At 35.5% G+C, this 27,800-nt stretch overlaps 1 protein-coding gene across 3 annotated transcripts in view; it reads right to left on the reverse strand.

Moving 5' to 3' along the window:
• Window positions 1-27,800, reverse strand: part of Tmem117 (transmembrane protein 117) — a 442,366-nt gene that overhangs the window by 54,129 nt on the left and 360,437 nt on the right. For all 3 annotated transcript variants that reach the window (XM_077798672.1, XM_026401424.2, XM_026401425.2), the window contains exon 6: window positions 22,157-22,316. In XM_077798672.1, the coding sequence (XP_077654798.1) occupies window positions 22,157-22,316 (160 nt within the window). The remainder of the gene's footprint in view (window positions 1-22,156; window positions 22,317-27,800) is intronic.

Genomic DNA, 27,800 nt, shown 5'->3' on the forward strand with positions numbered 1-27,800 from the left:
GTCAGCTTCTGAGAATATACCTAAAATAATCGAAAGCAGAAATTTCAGAAGAGATTTGCCTTACCCATGTTCATAACACCATCAATCACAACCACAAGAAGATGGGAGCCATCCATTTTTCTTGTGTTCATGGCCAGATGAATGAATAAATAAAATGTGATAGACAGAGACCATGGAATATTCTGCCTTAACAAGGAAGAAAATTCTGATACATGATACAATGTGAATGAACCTTGAAAACATTATGTTAAATGAAATAAGCCCATTGTAACTAGACAAATACCATATAATTCCACTTCTACAAGGGTATGCACAGTAGTCAGATTGATTAAAAAAAAAAGTAGAATGCTGGCTGCTAGGTCCTGGGTGAACAGGGAATGAGTTATTGCTCTATAGACAAAGATGGGGTTATAGTGGCTTTAAAAAGATGAATTATTCTGATGCTTGTTAAAATAGTGAGGAAGAGTTTATTGAGGACTCTGGTGATGGGTGTCAAGACTGTCACGACAGGGGAGAGAGACTGGGCTCAACTTCAATAGAGTCGAGGCAGCTGGGAATGTTTAGCCAAAGCAGAAAGGGCGTTGGGGGGCGGGGGTTCTGGACAGCAGGGTAGGGACATTCTTGCAAACCCATCTTGACAGGATTCTTGCTTAAAAGCCAGCCAGGATGACCAGACATACAAGGAAGAGATGCTCTCTGAGTGGAACTTTTGTACATCTGGAAAAGGCAGGCTTGAGGACCAGGCTGGACAACAAGACCTGGGCAGGAGGAGAGCTCAGAGGACACTGCACTACAGTTTGGTCAAAGAGAGTCTGTCAATCTCCAAACAATGTGGATGTATTTAATGCCCCTGAACTATGTAGTTCAAAAAGGTTGAAACATAAGTTTTATGATCTGTATATTTTAGCACATTTTTTAAAAAAAGTTAATGGCTTCTACCTATCATGAGAGTTTCTCTCCTCTGTCTCTCATTTCCTACTACTTCATTTCTATCTCCTGCCAAGGTTAAGGCCTTTGTCCTTAAGACATACTTAAGTTCAGCCTTCTATTAACTGCTCCATATTTTAAGAAAATTGTCTTTGGAGACTGGAGGGATAGTTCAGTGGTAGACAGTGTGCTTATCATGCACAAAAGGCACTGCGTTAAATAGCAAGTACCACCAAAAAATACTAAAAATAACTTTTTAAATTTTCCTTGAGACCTTTTTTTCCCCCCAAGTTTTCTACCACTTCTCACTATCTTGGACAATTTCTCCAACAAATGCTCCCATTTTATTTATATCTTTCAGAACAAAATCCTAGAAAGGGAGGGATAACCACTTCAGACTAGGGCCCAATCATCACCTCCGGTGTTTCAAATTCCATATTTCTTTTAATACAGTCCTGGTTCTCATAACTGTGTTTTCCTGCACATTGCTACTAAGCTTCTATTCTGTTTGCCCTTTGATTTTTCAGAACCCTTATACTTCTTCCTGATTTTTAAAGAACCCTTATACTTCTTCTTCCTGTGTGTTTTCCTGTTATATTTCTGGCACTGTTATAGAATTGTGGTGTTCAAAATATTTTTCACCATAAAATCCTGAGAGATATTTATTTTATAGGAATCTGCAATAAAATTGAAGGTGTTCCTATTGAGGCAGAATAGTCCGCATGCCTTTTATGGCTCTCAATGGCCCCTGCAGTATCACTGTGGAAGCCAGGATTATGAGAAATACGGTTTGTGTCTTAAGCTATGAAGATATGTTTTGTTATTTCTAACATCATTTCAGGTCCCTAAATTTCTCAAACATTTCACCCTGATTCCAAAAGTCATTGAGGCAAGATGTCATTAATGCAACAGAAAACTTGTACTTCTACAAACTATCTTGTGGTAACTATTTCTGATGTTCCATTTACCTGAATGGTCTCTGACCTCTCTGGTAATGAGACCTTTCTGCTACAGGAGAACTCTAGAATTCTCTAGAAATAAATAAATCAAAATGGTAGAAAAAATTAACATGAACATTGGAAAAAATAAGTTTAAGATATCTTCTACTGATTGTAACATTTTCCACATCTACCTAGAACTTACTGCTATGGCTAGACTGTCACAATAATTTTCCAAAAGCAGTAGAATGATTGAAGGTAAAAGCTAATAGTTTTCTCATGGAGTTATTTACTTACTGTCAGAATAAAATGCAACTGTTTCTATGAAGCTTCCAACCTTAATAGAACTGAAAATGTTAACTGAGTTGGAATTCTTGATGGTGTTTATCTTCCATGGCAAATGAACTTAATGCAATTCGCAGTTCAATTTGAGTTGCTGCACAAGTATGCAAGCTCTTACTGCAACACACTGGCCAAATGGTGGTGATACTACTCTAAAGGTGATGGCCCGGCTTTCAGGGAGTTCATAGTACAGTGGGTTGAGCACCATTTTGGAACTTCCAAAGGAAACCAGGCATAACCAAAGCAATTAGTATCACCTCAATATATTTCATAGTGAAAGAGTAAAAGGGTTATATATCATGTTGAGAAAAGGCTAAGATATTTGAACAACTAGAGATAATGGTCAAACCACATTTGGATGAAAAGTCTACTATATAGAAATTTCTTAACTGGTTCACTGCTCCACAGAGAAACACATTTGTAATCTGTCACAGAAGTTCAGGCCCAGGTCTAGCGGATCAGCCTGCTGTATGTAATGTGGCAGGACGCATTTTCCTTAATGGGCATTCCATGACAGCCTACTAACCAGCTCTGGAAGTGTGGAGATACAAATTAAAATACTGAGGGCTTCTGACCTGGGCAATTTTGGATTCTTAGTGACTGGGAACTTTAGATGCTTGGCAACAGTGTTATTTGAAAGCACCAACTCCAAATGCAATATATGTAATTTGCTCCTAGAAAAACTACAACTCCTACTTCAAATTGCTATATAACAATAAGGAAAAAAACTGTTTTCTTCTATACAGTGGAAGGGAAAATTATCCATTAATGGTCACAATGAAATATAAATATAACAGATGCTACAATACATAACACGCTCATTATCCCAAGACGTTCAGTGATTAACTATGCACATTTTCTTTTGTTATGCAAAAACATTCAGGCGCTTTATTGAACGTTATAAGCATTCCTAAGCAAGTAAAACTGAATGTGTCTTTCAGTTAACATACTGTTTAACACCAATCAAATTTTCAGCGGAAGCATAAACATCTTCCACTTAATCATCTTGGTAAAAATTGTGCATTTAGACTCAGAGCACAATCCTGCTATTTCTCTATACAACTCAAATGAGTTGAATTCTTTTCTTTAATGTATCCTCCTAAACGATCTATTACTAAGGATAGTTTTATGTCTGAAAGTATTATAAATTAACACAAATTTTGGTAACTGCTAAAGTGTGAATTGTGTGGTTGTGATCCCCTCTCCAATTTTAAATATTCACTCATCTTTCCTATTAAATTTTCATTGATTTTTCTTTTTTGAGATATTGAGGATCTCAGAGAAAGTGATATGTATTTTATTTGTCTTTGTAGCCCCAGTAGACTACAGCTAATAAATATTAAATGCATATAATCATATGTAAATACATATAAATATATCATTGGGTTTTCAGGGATGTGTTTTCTGGGTAGGTCATAATAGTGACATTTCCGAGAAAGGATTATGAGAAAAGCTGACTCCCAAGGACTCTGCACTGCCTAGGATGTGACATGTGGCTCAGGATAGAGGGAAGGGGTTATGGCCAATAAGAAAACTTGGGCAGCTCCTTGGGTGGGGAGCACCAAGGTTGCCAAATGAGGCTTTGATTGTGAAGGGTCTCATAGATGCTGAAAAGTCTCCTGAAAGTGACAAAAGCCACAGAAGGATTCCAAATGAGGAAGTAACAGGAGCAGTGCTGTTTATAAAGGAAAGCCCAATGGAAGGTGGACTCCATGCCCTGTTTCCAGCATGCTGTTCTTAGAACCCACAGGCTTCTGATGCTACCAGAAGAGCTACGTTCTCTCTTCCACTTGGCTGTCTCTCAGAAACATGAAGGTAGCTAGCATGTTCCTCCCCAGAGTCTAAGTTTCAAGTTAAACACATTCATTTCCTCCATCGTTCTAACGTTACTCTTTCTTGTACCTCTCGGCATCCTGTTTGCTGGCCTTTGGACATGCTCTCCAGTTTTCCAGTGTCCCTATTCTAACACAGTGCCCACAGCTTATCATAAAAGGCAGAAATCACAAAGAAAAACATTGGTAACTTTAACCAGCAAAGGAAGATCAGTAGAATAAAGGAAATAAAGGGACCTGTGGGTGGAAGCCACAGAGGGAAGGGGGAAGTGCTAAAGAAGGATATTGGCCAAATTATTTTGTTATATTGTTTGCATATATAAATATGTAGCAAAAAATCCTACCATTATGTACTACTATAAATGTACCAATAAAAATAAGCAGAGAAAAGAATGTTGCTCAACCTTTGCAATTAAACAAATAAGTGAAAAAATTAACTAGATCTATTAAAAAGTATGTGTTGAACATAACCTATAATAAATCAAATGATAGATCTCTGATTACCTATATAAGAATCATATTTGGGTTAAGATTTAGATTCCAGAGTTCTATTCTACATGGACCTTTTATATAATTGTCTTTTTAAGGGCAGGAATTTGCATAGATATGCCAACATCAGACTCAGCCCCCACCACATGCAGACATGGATATACACTAACCAGGCTATTCTTGGGCCACAGCTTGAAAGCAAACAATGGGTATAGTTATTCTTTTAAAAATTTTATTTGTTTTAATTAGTTATATATGATAGTAGATGCATTTATGCACTTTGATATATCATACATAGATGGGATATAATTTCTCATTTTTCTGAGTGTACATGTTACAGAATCATATTGGTCATGTAGTCACATATATACATAAAGTAACAATGTCTGTTTCATTCTTCTGTCTTTCCTATCCAAATGAAACTGGGAACAAATATTTGTAATACATGTAACAGGAAATGGGGTAACACACTTAATGATCAAAGAATTCATGATAAAAATATTACACTGTTCTAACAGGAATTTGAGAGGAGGGTATAAATAGACAATTCTCTAAAGAATAAATATAAATAGCCAAGAGAAATAACAAAAAATAAGCATCTTCACTACATGTACACCATCTCTTGTCCTCAATTTTGAAATATAAAAATGTTAAAAGTAAAGATTTATCATCAATCATCCTGAAATTTTCGGGAAATGGGTTATTATTCTGCCTACTACGCCAAGTATTTCCTGTCACTGTTGGTGGGAGTATATATTCTTACAACCTTTCTGGTAGTTTAGCATTAAAATGTCCATGTGGATTACTTTACATCACAGGACTATAGTCATATATTGATTGGATTAAGAAGTTCCATTTTAAAAACATTTCTCAAAAAAGTGTTGAAAAACATTTAACTTGGCTTTCTTCCCTCAAATCCAGTGGTGGTGATCTGTTCTTTATGATGGCCTTAAACAAGTTCCAGTCTATGCAGATATGGTAGTAATTTGTTAAAACACAATTTTTAAGTTGGACTTAATGACAGATGAGGGAATTAGAAAACCTTTTAGAAGCTTACTGTGACTTTGAGCAGAATCAATGAGGTTTTCTAAATACTCTAGATCTGTAAGAATTAATAATCTTAAAAAGATGTTCCGTTATTCATTTAAATATTTATTTCATTGAGTCAATCTCAGAAAATACACACTGTATTACCTGAAGGATCCTAAGATCCTAAGAACGCAGAACGTTTCATAGCTACTAACTATGAGAATGTAGACAGAACTCACACCTGCATCATGCTAAGGAGTGACAACTTTAGTGTCTTTTCTGTGACACTATTTCTCCAACACAAATCACTGATACATTTTATCCAATCAAATTGTGCTCTTGCTATATAGTTTACTCTTTCCCAGGTCATTATAGCTAGAGATGTTTTTCAGTTTAAAAAAATCAAATTTTATGACAATCTCTTTCATGTTTTCCAATTTTAATTGTTAAAGACTACTAACTTTCTTCCTCTCCACATCAAATAAAACACAATGTTTTATTTTATTATAGAAAATGTAGTTAATATATTTAAAGTTATATTATAAGCCACTGACCTTGAAATCTTGAGCCATTCAATATAAAAATATAAAACACAAACTAATATTATTATTAATATCAAGTAGTTTGCAATTGAAAATAGGTGATTGTAAATTTAGAGAGCACTATGGATTCTCCATGGCTAACTTGAGATCTATGAGATGTGAAGGTTTTAGTTTTTTTTTTTTGTTGTTGTTGTTGTTGTTTGTTTGTTTTTTACCCATCCTAATAGAAGTTTTTATTCCTAATGTGAAAGTCTGTGATTGCAATTTCCTATTGCTCCATTCTCAAGGTAGTAATTCTGCGTGGGAATCACCAGGTCAAATTCAGTAGGTAGTGACAATGAGTCCAGGTTTAGTCTTACTATACTTCCTTCTTTTCCCATTCCAAGGATTCAGAAAAAAAATAAATAACAGGGTCTGTCATGCTCAGAATCTCTTCCTGATAATATTGAATTCAGAGTTTCCAGCATGCTTCATAACATAGGGAGGAGCAATAACAGTCTCTAATTTTGTCACATTTTTAGACTTGTTTAAAGCTGTCTATAAGAGGTACTTTATTGGAATTAATGGAGGATACTAATTTCAATTAAGATTTTAGCTGAACAAAATCTGGGCTCAGGGAAAAGGCAAAGACCAGAGTCAAAGCAAAGACCCTTGCCTGAGTTTATGATGGATATGCTTTGCAAAATACGAAGAAAACTGATGAGATCCTAAGTACTAGAGCCTGTATCACATTTAATACAGAATTGTGTATCATCAATGGGAACTTAAGTAAGCTCTGTAAAAGAAAACATTCCAGTTTCTGGTCAATTCAAAAAACAAATCTTACATAGAAAATTCATAAGAAAGTAGCGCATTCAAGTGCACTATTCCAATTGTAAAAATATAAATATATAAAAGTTTCCCCAATGACTATACTCTAAAAGCTTTTGTTTAAAATGTGGGTAGTAAGTCCCAGTGACCTGTCAGGTACTGGTTTAAGTACTGGTCTGTTTAACCAACATCTGTTGAACATTCTCTATATTTGACCTGACCTATTCCATATAATTCTCATGACTTTTTAGTAAGATAAGTATAGACATGCAAGCAAAGAAATTCAATGCAACAGTGGAATGATTATTACTAAAATATCTAAACACTGCCATGGACATACAAGAAAGGGTGCTGAAGCTTATTTGAGAGAGGTAGGCAAGACTCCTTGGAGAGGTTAGTGTTTCAGATGAGGGTAGAGGAGTACCTGGGAGTCATGTGTGATGAGCCAAGCATGCATGTTGAGGAGAGGTCCTTCCTTTGCATATGCAAAAGCCTGTATCACAAGAATGGCATTGTCACTTGGGTAACCAGCAGGTGTTTCATCATTGTAAAGGTGAGGATTCACATTAGGAGAGAGGAGGTGGTGATGGTGATCCAAAGATAAAGCTAGCAGCCAAGATGTGCTAGATGAGAAGATGCTTGTGTGGCATGAAAAAATTTGGAGAATCAAATTTTTACACTAAAAAGATTACTTTGGGGAAATAAGAGACTATTATACTAATAAAAGTGAAAGTCATGGTAAATGAACTAAAGCATAGATGATGAGTTTAGGGGAGAAACAGATTTGGAAGGCATTTAACTGGAAGAACATCTAGACATGATAATTGAATGCAATATACGTGATAAAGGGAAATCTTCACTATTTCCAAGGTTTTTGACTTGAGTGGGTAGATAACAGCCGGAATAATTAATGGTAGGTTTGTTTTAGGCATAATGTACCAGACACATTCATGAAACCTCTAGGTGGATAATGCTGTTTGGCAGATAGGTATCCAGGTCTGAAACTAAGCAGAGACATTTGGAATTGAGAAACATTTGAAAAGACAAGCCTAAGGACAGAATTTGAAGCCTAAGTGACAGAGTTGCCTTATAAAAAGTCTGGGATGAGAAGATAAGAAAACCCAGGACAGAACTTCAAAGGATATAGATACCCAAGAGAGAGGTAGAGGAAGGGGATCAGACAAAATGGACTGAAAAGAAAGAGATATATGGTTTGACTTTGAGGGAAAAAAACAGAGGTAGTTTCATTGAAAAAAAAAGAGGAAAATATTTCAAATATGGAATTAAAAGCCAATGGTAAGAAAAAGAAAATGTAACCACCAGACCTGGTTTCCACACTTAACTCTTTAGTGTAGAACCCACTAATTTTCCTATTTGTATAATCAGAATGTACCTTGACATCCATGACATTGCCTCTCCCTCACTCTTTTCTAGAAAGTCAGTCTTGAAACTAAACAGGAGGATGAGGGCTGCGGGGGAATAATGCCAAAAAGAATTAGAAAATATACATGTTCTTCTTCTAAAATATTTTTTAAAAAATATTTTTTTTAGTTGTCAGTGTACTTTATTTTGTTTATTTACATGTGGTACTGAGGATCAAACCCAGTGTCTTACACGTGCTAGGCAAGTGCTCCTCCTCTGAGCTATAATCCCAACCTTTTTTCTACAATTTTAAAGAGATGCTGGATATATAATGCAACATTGCATGTGACAGAGGGAACATTCCCAAGAATCCTCTATTTCCCAAGCTCTATTACTGATGGCAGCAGTTATCTTCAGGTCTTCCCTATCTCTTTCCCTAAACTTCCAATATTTAACTCTAAAATCTTATTCCATACACAAAAATACCCACTTAGGTCCCCAAGTTTTTCCATTTTGAATCCATGCCCACCTCCCTATTCATTAAAACAAGGGGTCTTCCTTGGTATTCTCCCTCTTCAGAAGGGCCAGGAAGGGATAGAAGAGCTTGTAAACAATTATTTTTATTTTTTTTCCTAGACATATGTTTCTGCATATTAAGTTTGTTTTAAATAATTGAAAAATACACCTTTTGGTTTCATGCTATTTCTGTACTTTAGATTTTCTTCTTTTCTTGCCAAATAAATATACTCCGCTATTAAAATCAAACAAAGATTAAATGAATGCTAAGCATCTCAGACATGAATACCATTTTAGCAAAGGGATATTTATGAAATGAACTTTCATCAAAATTAGAGAAAAAAAGCAAGTAGTATTTAGTTTTATTTCTTCAGCTTTTCATAATAGGTACCACAGGAGCAATGCAGTTTTAGAGGAAAATACAAAATATTGAAAATTTCTCCATACTCCATCAAATACAATAAATTCAGAGAGCCATCTGGCACTTTAGAATTTTCTTGGGGTTCTATCATGTATAGCCATCTGAATCCAAGCAACAGCAATCATTAACTTATTACCTAAGAACAGTGAGTTTCAGAAAAATTATAGTTGAGCTAATTAAAAACTAATATTTCCAACCAAATACCCTAGTGAATCTGAGTCCACTAGATGAAAGAAGACCAAAGAATTTGCATTTTTAAGCAGCAACCAAGTGATTCTAATGTAGGTGACTATGGTAACAAGAATTATATGTAAGGATGTAAAAGAAGATTTCCAGTTGCCATTGCACACTTACTAAACAAGAAACTTTTGGAGATCGGTTAACCACACAACTCATAACGTCATAAAGATTCTGGTGATGATATGATTAGGTGAGAGAATCACTCCCACAGTGTACACTTCCATTTGCAGGCTATGATTATGGTTTCTCAGACTTCAGCTTCCTTATGTACTGTCACATAGTCCTCCTTAGCTGGAATCAAAGGAAGTTTGAATGATCAATTCTAATTCAAAGAAAAAATCTAAACATTTATTTATTCATTTATTGTTAGTGGTGCAGGGGGTTGAACCCAGGACCTCATGCACATTAGGCAAGTGCTCTACCACAGCTAGACCCCAGACCTCTGAATCTTTTTTTTTAATTAAATTTTCTTTTATATAGCTTATGCGATTTTGTTACACAAAAATGTCAGACCTCAAGCGCTTTTTGAATTTGATCACCACAGGAATCCTATAACAAGTCTGGAAAGACTACCATCCTAAAAATTTTAAAAAAGGCTTCTTGGAAAAGAAATGACTTAACCAAGGTCACCCAATCACTAAGAAATACAGCCCTCACTTCAGTCTATTGCCAGGAGTGTCCCTATCAGTCACTAAGCTTCTTGTCACTTGTCAAGTGCTTTTCTTTGGACATTGTGTATATCATTTCTTTTGATATGCCCAACACTATAATGAACTATGAAAAGTGTCTGGGCTTTGGAGTCATAGGAATATGTTTTTGAAACCCTCCTTCTGCTGCATCCAAACCCTATTTGCCTTGGAATAATCTCATTTGTAAAATTATATAGGTAATAATATATAGATTATTTACTTAGTAATATATACTAATAAGAGTAAATAGTAATATAAGGATAATCATATTATTTGTGTAGGTTTTAGAAGATTAACAAAGTGCATCCGTTTTAGTCTGATTTCTTTGCCGATATGACCAAAAGACCTGACAAGAACAATTATCAGAGGTCTCAGTTCATAGATGGCTGGCTCCATGGCTCTGGGCCTGAGGTGAGGCTGAACATCATGGAGGTGTGGCCGAGGAAAGCAGCTCAGAACATGGCTCTGGGAAGCACAGAGAGAGAGTGAGAGCTCCCCTCACCATGGACAAAATGTCAACCCGAAAGGCATGCCCCCAGTGGTCACCTCCTCCAGCCACACTCTGCCTGACTACAGTCACCATTTTGTTAATTCCTATTAGGGAATTAATTCACAGATTAGGGTAAAGCTCTCCTAACCCAATCAGTTCACCTCTAAATTTTCTTGCAATTTCTCTCTCACACACACACATTTTTGGTGGACACCTTGTATCTAAACCATAACAGCATCCAGGACAGTGCCCACACACAGTGAGTGCTAGTCTTTTGTTTTTCTTCCTCCCAGCCTCTAGGCTTCCATCTTTCTTCTCTTTAGCCCAGTAGCATTTCCATTGCACCACTCTGTTTTTCTGAGTAGGCTGTTCCTCGTCTATACTATGAAGGGTCCTTGTTATGGTCTCCTATTATTGGACACACCTGTAACTAAACTAGACACTGAATCTCCTGCTTGACAATATTTCCCCAGGCTTTTTCATGTCCATCTCCAGAGTTAGTGGCCCTTGACTTTGGAACTACATGTTAGGGAAATTGGTTTGGAGGCTCAGGTTCCAGATTGGGTATTGCTACTGACTGACTTTATGACATCTGGCAAGTTACAGAATCCCCCCGGGTTCAGCTGTAACAAGTGGGACATAAAAAAGTGATCCTAAATATTCCTTCTATTTTAAAATACCATGACTCTGTGATTTATTGAACTTGTCTGTCTAAAAATAGCCCTTTTTCATTTTTTATTTTGGCATGAGTTTTAAAAGAATACTCTGAATTATGGAGGATTCTTGGCCCATCTGATCTAGGGAGAGGACATTGAAATGATTGTCTGCCACATTTAGAGCTTATATCTACCCTTACCTCCACATGCCCCAGAACGGCTGGTACCCTGATACAATGACTGAATATATACATCTTCAACATTGTACTTTTTATCATGCACAAATGGTATAATGATAATTGGCAACTGCTAAAGAGACTTCCAGGGCCATCTGGACACACCTGTAACTAAACTAGACATTGACCACACTGCATTTACAAAGATGGAAGTGAGGATGAGGACTGAGATATTCTATCAGGGTGATGACTATACATTAACTGGGGGGAAGGAGGGGAGAGAGAGAGGGGGGAGAGAGAGAGAGAGAGAGAGAGAGAGAGAGAGAGAGAGAGAGAGAGATCTTGGAGAAATACTATTTTTAAAGTGTTATATCTCATTGCCTCAATGTAGCTTTGTATTAACTGCTGCCTATGTGGAGTAGTATAGAATTTATATCTTTCTAGTTTTTAAATTGTGTCCTAGTTTTCTTTTAAGAAAATACATTAGGGACTGAAGAATTTTACTTGAAATTGGAATAAAATTTGAATGTCTCTATTTTCCACTTACTTAACCAAATCTTATAATTCCTTCAAGCTATATTCTTCCCACATTATACATAAAGACTCAAATAATCTTTCCTGTTCACATTAATCCCTCACAGAACTTCATGCCTCTTTGAAAACTGTGATCTATATTATATGCCAAGCAGACTCTTGGTTTCATTTTCAAGTAAATGTGTTTGTACTCCAGTATTCATGATTAGATCCTAAATTTTTTTTGCCTGATAATCCCAATACTTCCATCTTACCTTATCCAAAATGCTCTTTTTACCATGGGTCACCTGTCAAGACATCCCACTAGGCACCTCATGCAGACTGCCCACTTGCTGGATTCCTTCATGCTGCCTAGACACAACCCACTTTGGTAATTCTGTCTACTATCTGGAGAACAATTGCAAATCAATATAATGAGATCTCCCTTTCTCATTCTCCTTGAACTAGCAGTGATATGGGAAGAGCAAAATTGTGTTAGCAAATAAAGCTGAGATTTAATCTTTCAGGCATCTACCATGAAGAGAGTGGGCATTTGTTATTAATTCAGGTAGTGCTTAAATTATAAGCTATTTACCATGTGTTATCACTTGGGACCTGTAACAGAAATCACCATTATTGGGTTTTCAAGTAGGAGCATAACCCTAGAGTAAGAAAAGTGAATATGTTAAACAAACACAAAGAGCAGTTTAAAATACTTTGGAGAAATTATATAAAATATTCCTAAACTCAAGAACATATTAAATCTCAGGGACAGCCATTTAAATAGACCTTTCCTTCTAAGTATCCTGTAAACAAAACCAGTTGGAATAACTTAGCCTGAAAATATATTCCAACTTGTCAAAACACCAAGGCTATTTAATTAAAATAGGTTTCTGCTTGTCGCTCTGCCCTATATTCTGAAATGATTGAATCCAGTTTGTACTACTGTGACTTCAAAAGAAGTGTCCTACTAAAGTCAGGTCAATGGGGTTTTAAAATGAAGTCTACAAGAGTCCCAATGTCTATTTTTTAACTAGTCAACCTACTTTGCAAAACTATGTATGAAACTAAAACAAGCACACTTTAAATCTGTTATACCATGAAATGTTTGTAGAATTCAATTTTCATAATTATATTTCAGTGCATTAAGAACTGCTTTTGGAAATATCACTTCTCTCTAAGTGCTTTTAGACCAGACCAGAGTCCTTTCTAACACTTAGCTGAGCAAGTTACTCAGATTTTATTTGGATACTTAATTATTATAAGATCATACTTCAGTAGAAATGACCTAGTATTATTGATGGTTTATTTTTCTGCTGTTAGTAAAACCTTGTACCTTTTGAAAAAAAAAAAAAACACATGTTCTTTGGCTTTCCTGAAATAATGGTATTTTCATTCTTTTGTTTATTCTTTCCTTTGGCAAGATAGTTATTGTAAAACTGTAATTCACCAAACATGAGCTTGCTGTGGAAATAAACTACTGGTAAAATATTTCCTCTCCTCGAGGGGCTCACAAGTTACATCAAGAACCTAGGTACACAAGCAACAGACAGGCACATAAGACAGAGAAGTATCAAAAAGATGTGTCAACAGCATGGAGATTTACCAGCTCTTGCCCTGTCAGCCTTTTTCTTTTTAACCCATTATGTCCCATCATCCAGATGTAGAACACCTGTAAAAAAATTTAGCCACAAATGGATCACTTACGATAGCTTTGAAGCAATTAGTGTGCTTTTAGAGGTCTATTCTTTTGAGAAAAGTAATAGGTATTAGGGCATTCAAAAGTATTTTTAAATTCATTATGAAAATGGCATACACTTTACTGCAAAAGTTACTTCTATTAAATGTTCAGCTGAACAAAATATAACATTCATAACTGATATTTAATATAAGAAATGCATTCATTAAAGTATTTCCTAGAACTGGGTTGTCATTTTACTTCAAGGAATGGATTATATGTCAAATTATCATTGGTGAAAAATAGCTGTCTTATAAATAGGACACAGGGACAACGTATACTGCATAGTAATGGGCGATGTGCTTGTCTGGATGTTCTGGGCTGCAGAAATGATGCCCACCTGCCCTCGTTATTCTCAATTTTATACACCAAAATTCATCTTTGTCCCTCTCTACCCTCCCTTGAGTTCTAGGAGGCTGACCTCTAAGGACCATGTCAACAAGGTTATTTTCCCTCTGATTTCCTGTTGGACTTGCCAATAGAAGACACTGCCCGAAATGAGACAAGAGGAGGTCGGGGTACTTCATGATTCTGTGTCACATGCTGTAAATGGCTGAGGGTGAACCTTTACCCAGAGCCGCAACTTCTGCTGCTTCAGCACTCACTGGCTTTGCTAGCAGGAAATAATAATAAACTGGATAACAACTGTCCCCATCTGTTGGCAATCTCTGGGTGATTCTATCTGGTTAGTTTCCATAATCCTGTCTATACCTCCGTAAACAGTTTCACTTTTGCACTGCCTTCAAAGAACGCTTTTGAATGCCATTCTTTTTCTGCTGAGGCCTTGACTCATATATTCATATACTGTTCCTGAGAAATAGTCTCATAGCAAGTCACATATATAAGTAAGCAACATTGTATGCCTAATGCTGTAATAAAGATAAGCCAAAAGTACAATGGATGCACAGGTGGATGTTTCTAGTCATTTGCTCAGAATCTATTTTTATTTTCTTCCTTGGGAGTAAGATATTCTACAAAAGCTTGAAGTGGCAGAGAATCCACAATCACTCTCTTTTTTTGACAATCTATTCATTGGTTATGATTTGTTGGTATAGCTTTGAAATATTGGATTTCAACCTACAGGCACCATGAGGGAAAACAGACTAGAGTCCTCTAAAAGCAAAACACTGATGAAAAAAACAAGAGGATCATACAATTATAGATTTGACACAAATAATGAAATTTTCATTGTAAACTGGTTAGATATAAATGTGTCATTTTGGGAACAAACACAGTCGATCATTTGTCAAATTTCAATAATGGAAAAAGAAGAGTAGAGCCAGTGTGCCTCACCTAAAGCAGTCAGTGGCACCTGCGACAGTTTCAATGGTGGTGTGGACAGACACAATGGGTTGACTTCCAAATATTCCACTTCTATTAGAAGCGAAAAATGACACTGGCTTGTGTTTATTTGAATATTGATATATTTATCATAAATGCATGGATTTTTCACAAATTTGTAAACAAAGATATTTTAAATTTGTTGGATTTCAAAGGAGACATCTGCTCAGCATACCTACAACAATGCCATGGGAAGCCATCATGGGGAAGAAAGTGTATCATGCCCAAGATGATGCATGATTTGACAGGAGAGGCCATATTATTTTCAAATGGCAAAAATGCCAAAATAAGATATTTCATAGGAAAATGACACCATATTGTAAAAAATGTAATGTAACCCTTTGTTTGAAGTGTTTTGCCACTTTCCAGAAAAATAGTTACTGAATAGGTAATGAAAGTTACTTCTTTGTATATTATGTAATGTGTGCCCAATGTCCTAATTATAGGACAGTAAATACATATGCCAAATATTTTATATTACACCAGTGTCCTATTTATAAGACTGTGTCTATTTTGTTCTCATTTATTTTAAAGGATACATAGCTGTAGATTATGCATATGATTTCCAACCTATTATAATGCACCCATGTCATTGAAGTATTTGCAAAAATGAAAACTTGGGACTTAATGAACAAATAGTCTCTCCTCTACAAAGCTTCTCTCATCACCTTGATGCACATAATTCTAAGATATTATATACAGACACACACATATCCATGCATATGTATATATATATGCATATGTGTACACATATTTGTATCTATGTATATAGAAAGATTTCTGCTAGGCCTATCGCCTACTTTCCAATTTTCTTCTGCTTTTTTTGTCTCTTTAAAAATAATTTTGTTTCCTTTTTATTTGACATAGTAATTGTGTATGCTTATGATATATAGAGTGATGTTATCATAAATGTATAAATTGTGGAGTGCTTTAACATATCCATAACCTCACATACTTAGCATTTGTTTAGGGTAATAACATTTAAAATCTAGCTTTTAAACAATTTGGAATATGTAATACATTATTATTTACTCTAGTCATCATGTCATGCAATAGATCACAAAATCTTACTCCTTCTAACTGAAACTCTGTATACTGTCACCAACATCTCCTCTTTCTGTCTCCATCATTTCCAGACTGGGGCATCTGGCCTTTCCTGCAGCTCCATAAGCTTAATTCAAAACTCCTGACATTTTTCTTCAAACCACTTATTTTGTCACATTTTTGGGCTTTAGTCAAAAGTTCCACCATTATTTCAATTTATTGCTTGAAATCTTGTAGTAGTTATTTGCTAACAACATTTAAAAATATCTATAGTATTAAAGAAATCCTGTAAGAAGCTATAAAGAAGATGAGTATATAAAAGTAATATGTGATTCCTACTTGAAAGAGCTCACAAAATGGCAGGGTGAACAATCACAGCTAATGATGCCATAATACTTATATTGAGTAACTTTCCCTTCATTTCAATGTATGCATAAACAATCCCTGTTATTTTCATCCTCAAATAATACATTTGTGTGTTCATTTTATTTATACAACCCTATTCAGTCCCCTAACACTCCATTTATAAAATGCCACACTACCATGCAAACTTAACTTCCTTCTTTTAGTACTCCTTTCTAAATCATTCTTCAACCTTTAAAGGAAAATTTTTAAAATAACATTTAGTTGCTTAAAACTCTAATTGGCTCATCATTATCCATAAAGTCCAAATGCTTCGTAGCTTTTCAAGGCCTTCCATGATGTGGCTTCAGTAACATTTAGTTTCTAGAACTTGTTGCTTAGAACTTTAATTGGCTCATTATTATCCTTAGAATAAAGTCCAAATGCTTTTCGGAGCTTTTCAAGCCCTTTGAAATGTGATGTGGCTTCAGTCTACTACAAACTTAGTATTAGAACTCACATATAACTTTATTAGCATTCTCACTCATTGTTGAGTACAGTTAATATTTTTTAGTACTTACTCTGTGCCAGCCACAGCTGTATGCAATTCTGAGCCATAACAAACGATATGAAGTCAACACTAGTATTAGCCCAGGTTAACTAAATACCCAATCTCAAAGTCACACAGCGAGTCAAAGGCAGAGGCAGAATTTGAGCCACAGATGTCTGATTCCAGACCCTGTATACTTAACCACCATGCTTTAAAATCCAGGTGGCAGTTAGATAACTTCATAATTGGCTTGGGACTAATTGCAAAGAAGTAGAAGTGCAAAACCTTTTCATACTTACCAATACATTCATAGAAATTTATTTTGTCATGGCTTCTTTGGCCTCCAGAACACCTGGTAGGCAGTTATTATCTCAGTGCTAGATCACATTGGTCCATGTATGAAACTGAATGGATTTTAATTTTCTCTAACACCAATTCCCTAGTGTCCAGTTATGTAAAGTGTCCATGAGAAATGGACATAGCTCCATCAGTCTCCACAGTCATCACTGTGCCTAATCCTGCCCCGAGCCCATCCACACACACTGAAGAATGGTATGGATTCCTCCACTTACCTTCTTTCTGGTTCCTCATATCTCTCTACCTACACCCCTCTTTCTCCTCCTGCTCTTCTACTGTCTCCCTATCTTTTCCTGTCTAGTAAAAAGAACACAGAATGTTCTTTTTTCTTATGAAGAAAAACTTCCTTTATGCGGGCCCTCATTCATACCAGATATGCTAGTTCCTGAGATAGTGAGAGAGGTGGATTTTGAAAGTGGCAAGAGTATAGATGTTCCCTTTCTACCTGAAAAATTCTTCTATATAAAAATATCTTCCTAAAATTTCTCTACCTTTCTACTCTTATTTCTTCTATTGAATTATAAATTCCTGTGCAACTACAAACTCTTGTAGTCTTAGTGATCTTTGAATGTCTTTCACTCCATGCTCGGTCCCCAGCACCTGCAGTGCACTAGGAATGAACAATACATGTTTTCTGAACTTTATGTAACAAAACTGAGTAATGTGATCATCATGCCATCACGTCTGACTGGAAAAACAATATACCTGCTTCTTGTTAGGTGTTCTCACAGGCAGGCTGCCCTTCAGGTCTCATCTCTTCCTTGAAGTTTTCCCCTTCTACTCTTGTCTGCATTGATCTGCCTTCTGTAAACACCTCTGACATTTTCTTTACTCATTCTACAACACTCATTTTTAGCTCTCATATGTCTTAGCTATATCTTTTCCTTAACCTAGCAGGGAAAATAGGTGGGTGGAACATATTACAAATCGAATACTTATGCAATGAAATAAATGGAAGTATAAAAACAAATGTCATAATAACAAACACTACATAGAACTTGAGATAAAATTTTTCCCAGAAAGATCTTTTCTTTAAAATTTACTTCTTGTGTTCTGTAGCATATTCTTTTGTATAAATCATGTTACATTTTGCAGGCATCCACTTAAGTCTTAGTTGTGATGACTTTACTAAAACAGAAGAGAAATAAATGTGCAACAACAAATAGTTTTAATAATAAATGCAGCAAATTCCTATCTCATGAACACCTATAAAATGATTGCACTTTCTCTAGAAGTATTAATAATTGGACCACTAATGTTGTTAAAAGTAAAAATCTTTATGGAAATAATATCAAATTCTTTGGGTTTAGTAGTATACAATCTACTTAGCATGTTTAAGACCCTGGGTTCTTTCCTGGCATCAGAAAAAAAATTAATGGTTTCTTTTTTTTTAATAATCAAACATTAAAGTACCTTTCTATCAAATAAGTGGAATTTTCCTACAATTAGAAAAGCCTTGGTCAACTGCTTTTAAATCCCTAAATAATTCTAATGAAGACAGGCCTTTTAATGAAACTGCTCCTTCCGTTTCCATTAATTTTACTACTTCTCTATTTTTATTTTATCTTATATATGTGAATATGAGATGAATTGGATCGTAATTTAGTTGGCTAAGGACTTGTTGGACCATTTGTATTATATATTTTCTAATGTCTTGAAGACATATGTCTTTAGGAGCTGTGTTTTCTTTATTGAACTCCTTTACCACCTGCGCCAGTTCCCAGAGCTTCTACATGATGCTGTCAAAGGGGGACATATGGCACTGTCAGGAGACTCATGCTGGACTTTCACTTCTTCATCCTCCTCAAGCATTTATTACTCCAGGCTTACTCTGTTTTTGTAAGACATTGTGCTAGCAAAACTACAGAGTCACAAAGAATAATAAGAAAAAAGTGGAGTGTTGGCTTGCAGTGCAGGTACAAGGTGCTGTGGAAGTTTGAAAGAGGAAGTAATCCCGTGACTTCAGTGAAGGGGTGTGTGAATGATGGGACCTAGATGAGTAGAGCAGGACAGACACAAAGTCTAGTGAGGAAAGAGAGGCTCCCAGACATCCTGGGAATAAGTGTGCTGTGCTCAAGAGCAAAGCAGCAAGCCCCTCGTCTGGGAAAAGTGGGAGCCCTGGAGATCCAGGAGGAAACAGAGCCAGGGTCACATCCTGGAGGACACAGGAGGGTCTGGGACTTTATGATTGGTCCCTGAGGAATCACTGACAGTATCTGAGGCTGGTGATATGTGTACAATATGACATTTCTGATTCGAGGGTAATGAGGGCAAGCTGTAGAAGGCAAAGAGGGTAGATGGGGTCATCAGGAAGCAAAAGTTTCCATCACCTATTTTATAATCATGTAAAGGACAGTCAGGACTGGAATGGTGGCCAAAAAAAAAAAAAAGAGAGAGAGAAGAAAGGATTGGAACAAAAAGACATGAAAAGATAAATGATTAGGCCTGACTTGCTGACTTGGTATTACGCAAGAGAGCAAAGGAGTTGAGGTCTATTTGGGGGGGTTCCTTCCCAACTCTTCTTTATATTTCACACCTATTAACTTGATTTTGAGACTCAGTTTCCCCCCCTTTTCTTTGGTCTGCCCCATCTCCACAGCCTCCACACTGACCTAGTCAGACAGGGACAGGTGCAGGACAATCCAAACTCTGCAAACTCTGCTGCCTGGGGATCTGGAATTGGGCCTGACAAGTAGAGCGGCTGCCCACTGAGCTGTTGGTTGTAGCCCTTTTCTTTCACGTGAACTGGAAAATGGAAAGAGCTGCTTTCCAGTGGGTGGAAAAAATAAAAACAGAAGTGAGAACCCAAGACAAGAGATGGAAAATTAAGGCTAGGACTTGTTTTACTTCAGTCTCTGATTTCAAGTGTCTCTACGGGCAGCTGCAACCATTCACTTGAAATGTGTAGGATGTCCCTATAATGCAGAAATACGTTCTCCCTTTGATTAAGCTGCCTTGGCAGGGTTATTGTTACTTGCAGCCAAAGTGGTCCAAACTGATATATTCCTCAGCATGAACTCTTCATCTTCAGTCAATTGGTCTCGGGCCACTCTCTGAACACTTGAGCATTTACTGACTCCTTGGCATTTTATGCCGTTCTTTCATCTAGAATGTCTTTCCCTTTCCAGTCTTGCTGACTCCGCATGAATAAATCCTGGCGATCCTTCTTTTCTTCCATCTGTCTTTTATTAAATACTGTTTGAATGAATCTATACTATCTGTAAATTTTAATGTTATAGTTTTCTACTTGATGTCCCTAGCTTTAGAGAGCTTATTTGGAAGAACACTTAAAACTTACATAAATAGGATAGAAAGCAGAACATGGTAGTGGGCAATAAGGGAATGTGTGTTCTCCCATATGTAAATGCAGCAAATGGAACAAATTTAAGGAGACAATGGTCTACTTGGTTACTTAAGACTTTTGACTTTAAGATGGATTCAGAGAGGTACCTGTAGGCCAATGAACCAAAGAGGATATTTAACATTAGGACATATATTAGGAAGTGGAAGAAGATAAAAATGGCCTTTCTACAGTAATTCGTAACGCATTGTTACCTAAGTGCTATAAATTCAATTTTCAGCTATCCAGAGGATGTCCTGCAGCTGGTGAGAGACAGATCTGCAACCTGCCAATACTGTTCAACTCCAAGTCTAAGGTTTGCTTCACTGTGCTACACTACCTCACAGCAAGGGAAAGAAAAATGTGTTAATTTTTAGATGAGACAAGAATATTCAATTTTATATTTTCAAACAATTTTTAGGCGACAATGTATTTTAAATATCATCCGTTCAAAAAATAATATACTCTAAGAATCACTGTGAACCTATTGCCTAGGATATATTATATGCCAATATGAAGAAACAAACAAACAAAAAAACCCCCAAAACTATTGTTCTTTTTTGAGACAACACAGAATAGCTCTTAAAAGGGCCCCTCTTTGCCTCTAGAAATAAGAAAAACAATCTGCTATCCTACAAAATCTCACATAAATTCAGAATACAATAGAGTCTCCTTTCCCTTTGGCAATGGGACCCTTTGTTCTGATGACTTATAATGCCTCAGGAGGGAAAGACCAAAATTGCCTTATGAAAGCAATACGAAAATGTCTAGCAAATGGATGGACATTTAATGAACAAGATAAGGCACCAAGAAATAGCTAATATCTCTTTCTGCCCCATTCAAAACATGATTTCTGAAGCCCCAAACATTCACACCAGAAGATTACACGAATCACGCTGGTTAGTGAGATATTATTGTACAAAAAAAAAAAAAAAATTCTGTTGCTAAGCAGGACAGAAATATTGTTTACATGAAAATGGAATCATCTCTGGTGAACACTGAAAGAAAGTAATAATTTCCATAGTAGAAAAAGCATCTTTACATCACTCCATTTCAACTGCTATAAAAACCCTGAGTTGCTTTGACAATTGCTTTTCCCTGCTTTGCTGGCTTTATATCATCCTCATCTCTATAGCTTTCTGTTTGCTAAATGACAGTATTTTTTTTTTTTTGTCCCTTCCCATGTCCCCCACCTCAAGCCTTGGCAGAAAATGTCACCATGCTGCATGGCTTCTAGAGGCCCACCTTGCAATGTTAATAAAATGAACTTTGGGTGCCCCTCTCATAAAATCCCTTTTGGCTTTTCCTCCCAGTAAACTGCTGAAAGTATGATCAGTTAAAGCCCCATTAATAGCCACTGTAAACTATGCACTTCTCTGGTTTTATGGAGCCTGTAGTTTATAGTGTTTGTTATACTGAAAACAAAGCATAGAACAATTTCAGAGAGAGGAGGGAAACACAAAGACACTTACCTGCATCACAATAAGAAGGTCAAAGACCAAGATGAAAGAAGCAAGGAATGCTCTGGAAACCTCATCACTGGGCAGAAATCCCCGGTTCAGCTTGTCCCAGCTGATCCAGTCAGTTGTAATGACAAGTACGACCACAGAAGTCAGAGTAAAAAGAACTGTCCTGCAAGGCAGAGGACGCTCATTACAGTAGACATAATAATATAGTGCTAAAGACTGCATACTATCCATACTATACTAAATGTCTAGCAGATACCTACCCGAGGCACATTCACCAAAAGATAAAAAAAGAAATAAGTGCTTTTTTTCAAAAGCAATTAGAAAAAGTTACAACATCTCTTCCAAGATTTTCTGTCAAGAATATTAAGAAAATGATCATGACACAAATAATTGACAACAAAAATATTACAAACGACCTTGGTTAATGCTGTTAAGTATCCCAAAGAGAAGATTGGTGTGTTAGCTCTCAGTCCACGTACATTGTTGAACTAAGGCAGTGGGTGTGTTTGTGAAAAGCTCACAGCAGTTAGTGAAAGGCTAACGAAGGCCTTGGATTCCATTATCCTCTCATAGGAAAGAGGAACAGTTTGACCAGCTTCATGACCATCATCAGTCATGATGAGCTCATTAGAGGAACCACTTCCAAAGGATAGTGCTATAGCTTCTTCTCCTGATAAGGTACATCAAATAGAAGGCTGTGGCCTAATGACCTCCCTCGCTGTATTATCTGCTCCTTGTTATAAGATGTAGGAGCCTGAGATTTTCTCTTACACATCAAGGTGCATTATCATTCACAGATGGGTTTTAATGGCTATTTGTTGAAATTAAAACTTTTATAAAATCAAAAAATTAAACACGTAAGTCTTTAATATTATTAACATTCAAAATAGATCTGACATGTGGGCGGTAGAAATATAATTTGCAAGATAATTGTCCAGAAGTCAGGGAAGTTTCTGCTTCCAGAGATATATTGGTATCTGCATTTTGTACTGAAATTTGAAAAGGAAAAAAATAATTATTTTGAAATAAATTCAACCAGAAAGCATTAAGTAAAAGAAAGAAAAAAAAAGCCAATAAAGAAAAAGAAGAAAAGGGCTGAGGTTTTGGCTCAGCGGTAGAGTGCTTGCCTCACACCTGTAAGACCCTGGTTCAATTGTCAGCACCACATAAAAATAAAAAAAGCTATTGTGCCCAACTACAAATAAAAAAATAAATATTTTAAAAAAAGAAAAAGAAGAAAACATATGATTGTGAAATAAAACCTTAGAAGACACAATTAACAAGTACATTTGACCTCTAACGTCTTATAATGAATACAAATCTTCCCTTAAGTCTCTATTTTAATTATAAAGGGTATACATTTCTAAATTAAAAGTTATGGGTTTCCTTTTCACAGCTCCCTATTTGAAGTAAGTTATATTTTGATATAATAGACAATGAAACCTTCCTAGATGTTTTTCCTGTGAATGGAAAAGATACATTTTAAAAGACTTTGACTCATGATTTACAAAGTAGAAATTCCAAGATTGTCTCCTCCTATTGTTTAGAATAATTTTGATCACAGAAATTCAAACAGATTAAATAAGCTTATGAGAAAACCTTAAAAATTATTATAATTTAACAGAAATTACAAATATCATAAATTCATATATATGAATAGTGGGATTTTAATGCTTTTATTGGCTAGGTTAGGACAATTTGTTTTTGGTTTTTGAATTTGAGAAATTTTAAATGATCTGAATGAAATTAATAATTCTCCTCCTCCTCCTCCTCTTACTCTTCCTCCTCTCCCTACCCCTCCTATTCTTCTTCCTTCTTTCTTCTCTTCCTTCTTCTTTTGTCAACAAGGACTATAACAACAACCACCATGAAGAATAGATAAATATGGAATGTTCTCCAAAGCTCCTTTTCATAATAATGGTATTGTCTTGCCAACCTTGGCTTTTCAAACATATTTACTCCAAAGATGCCATGGATATATATACTCTTTCAGAATGCACTGGTTGTATTGGCTGGTAAGAAAGTGAGGGTCCCAATTCCATGAAGTTTCCTCTTCTTTGCCTCCTTGCCTCCTTCACAGGACCCTTCCTCACTTTCTTGGTACCAAGCACTACCAGGTCATCACTTCTATTCAACATAGTACTTTAAGTTCTGGCCAAAGGAATTAAGTAGGAAAAAGGAATAAGAGCCATACAAGTCAGAAAGGAAGACATTATCTGTTTGCAGATGACACAATGTTATATATAGAAATCCTAAAAACTACAAGCGCACACACACACACACACACACACACACACACACACAAATACTGCTAGAACTAATAAAGCTGAATGAAGGTGGAGGATTTAAAATCAACATAAAAATCAATTGTGTTTCTAAAAACTAACAACAAACTCTCTGATAATTAAATCAAGAAACTAATTATAATTACTAATGAATCAAAAAGAGCAAATATACTTAAGAACAGGGTTAACTGCAGAAACAATCTAAAATGGAAAGACACTGATGGAAAAATTAAAGGTGACAGAAATAAATGAATGGATATCTTATATTAGTAGACTGAAGAATTAATATTGTTAAAATATTACTACTCAAATTGATCTATATATTCATTATAATCCTATAAATATTACAATGACATTTTTCACAGAAATAGAAAAACATTCCTAAAATTCACATAAGTCATAAAAGAAGATCCTGAATAGTCAAAAGAATATTGAAAAATAAGACTGAAGACATTGATTTCCAATTACATCACAAAGCTATAGCAATAAAAATGGTATAGAAATGGGTAAGAAGGCCAATTTTAAAAAAAAAACTAGAGTGCACAGAAATAAATCCACATACATTTAGTCAATTAATCTTTGACAAGTTTACCAAGAAGACACAGTGGGGCAAGGATAGTCCCTCACCAAGTGACACTGGGAAAAAACAGATATACACATGCAAAAGAAAAATTGAATACTATGCTCACCCCATAAAAAAGTATTAAAAACTCAAATGTAAGGCTGAAACCATAAGACTCCTAAAAAACAAAAACAACAACAACAACAACAACAACAAAACACAGAGAAAAAGTTCCTTGCTTGGTTTTGACCATGATTTTTTTTTTTTTTTGGCTATGACTCCAAAAGCTCAAGCCACAAAAGCAAAAACAAACAAATAAGATTACATAAAATGAAAAAAAAATTGCACATCAAAGAAAACATTCAACAAACAACAAACGATAAAGCAATCTGTGAAATGGGAGATAATATTTGCAAACTAAATACCCAAAATATGTAAGTAACTCAATGACTAAAGTTAATTAACCCAATTAGAAAATGGGTAAAGAACCTAAATAGACATTTCTGAAAAGACATAAAATGGTCAACAGGTACACTAAAAAAACCTCACTAATAATGAGGGAAATGCAAATGAAAATCACAATGGGATATTATCTCACACCTGTTAGGATGAGTGTTACTAAGAAGATTAAGGTGTTTTTTTTCAATTCTGGGGTTTGAACCCAGAGTCTCATGCATGCCAGGCAGTCACTCTACAACTGAGCCACATATCCAGAACAACACTATTATGTATAACTACAATGCACTAAAACAGAAGAAAAATGACAGGGTGAAATAAAAACCATATATATATATATATATATATATATATATATATATATTCCCCCTAGTGATGAAGGAAATGATATGTGAAGTAGAATAAAAACTAAGCATTTTTTGGTTATCCATTTATGAGGTGGCTTAAATTAATGATTTTTCAATTAAATAAACAAAGCTCTGTGGTTAAAAATAGAGAGGAAAGATTGTTGATGAGGATGTGGAGAAAAAGGAAATCTTTGCACCTTATTGTGGACTGTCAGTGACACCTTCTTGAAAACAATGGAAAAAATGGAGAATGCTGGCTAAATTTTGAGCTATATGAAAATAAGTTTTGGGATATAATATGATATAGTTATGTTAATAAAACATATCATCTATAGTTAAGAAGACTGTAATATTTGCTTGTAATTTGCTGAGAGTAGATATTAAGAGTTCTCACCACCCATAGACAGTTCTACCCCCCTCAGCAATGATTTTTGATGATGTTAATGGTGTTAATTAATTTTATGGTGGTAATTACTTTACAATGTATATCAAATCAATGTACACCTTGACTGTGTACAATTTTTACTTGTCAATTATATCTCATTAAAGCTGAAAAAAGGAGTTATTCATGCTAAAATAATCTCATTATGAATAAAGTCATTAAAATTAGTCATTAAATTTTTGTTATAATTTAGTGGTTACCTTGGCAATTAGAATTTATTAGAATGCTTTTTTTTTGTGTGACAGCTTCCTGAAACCAAATCAGCACTTATTCACCTCATGGATAATTACTTTATTTGGTAGTTTCCATTTATGCAATATATAATACTCTTAAGAGCTCTTTGTAAGTGTTTTGCTAGCTTTATTATATGCTTCTCTTTTGACAAAGGGTATTGCTACAGACCTCAAGAAATAGTTGCTGGTAACATTTTATTACTCCAAAGGGAAATTAAAGGAGTATTCTGCCTGATATTTAATATTTAATACTACAAAAGGAATAAAAATGGCAATCATTAAATATGAATGCATACAGCTCAGAGAAAGGGTCCTAAAAATAAAGCCTCGAGAGAATGGGAAAAGAAAAAAAAAATGAGGATCAAAAATATTAAGTGGTCATACAACCTCCAAATCTTCCTCTGTGCTATATACATTCATTCATTCAAATGTATTGAAGTGGTTTGATTTTTCTGAGCCTCTCTTTGTAAAACTGATAGATTTTACCACACTGATAATTCAAGTAAAACTGCCAGATTATAAGTGGTGACTCAATGGCTCAGTAAGGTTATATAGAAACAGTTCCTTGTGTGAAACTGCCATTAAGGAAAGGCAAATAATAGCACTTTACTATTGTAGCTACCTGGCATTCATAATATGCCAGGCTCTGGCACATTATGCTGTATACAAATTAACTTACATAATCTTTACCACAACCTTGCTGACATCACCCCTAATATTCAGGTATAGAAACTGAATTACAGAAAGTTTAAATAATATAAAATAACTATAACAAAGGCTATATAAAATAACTATACAGAATACAAGATAGAAGTGATATAAGATGCCTCAAGCCCAAGCTGACTCATGACCATTGCCATACACCTTCCTGTGACTACATTTGTAGCTAGAATTTCATTTAGTTCCTTTTTCATTGTAAGTATAGTGTTAGAAAATTATCATCACAAAGTCTTTAACATTGACAACAAAACTGGAAAGACTGTCAGGTACTGACAGGAAACATAAAGTGAATAGTCTTGTGGCACTGAAAATGGAATTAGCCATCGATGTAACATCCTTGGTTTTTATTTAATCAATATGGTTGAAAAAGAAAGATGTTTACTCTGGACCCCGAGTTTTAGGGAATTCCAGCCTCTCTTTTTAAGTAGTATCCAATTAAACAATTATTTGGATTATTTTCCTTTCTGTCACAGCCAGTGCCAGCATGACATACTGGCTCATCAATTTCACTCCCTCTGGTTTCTGGCCACCAGTCAAATGGAAAGAACTCATACATAATTATCAGCTTGAGTGGTTAGTCTCTTCACTCTCATGGTTTCAAA

The sequence above is a fragment of the Urocitellus parryii genome, chromosome 5 (genome assembly GCF_045843805.1).
Source record: "Urocitellus parryii isolate mUroPar1 chromosome 5, mUroPar1.hap1, whole genome shotgun sequence".
Lineage (NCBI taxonomy): Eukaryota > Metazoa > Chordata > Mammalia > Rodentia > Sciuridae > Urocitellus > Urocitellus parryii.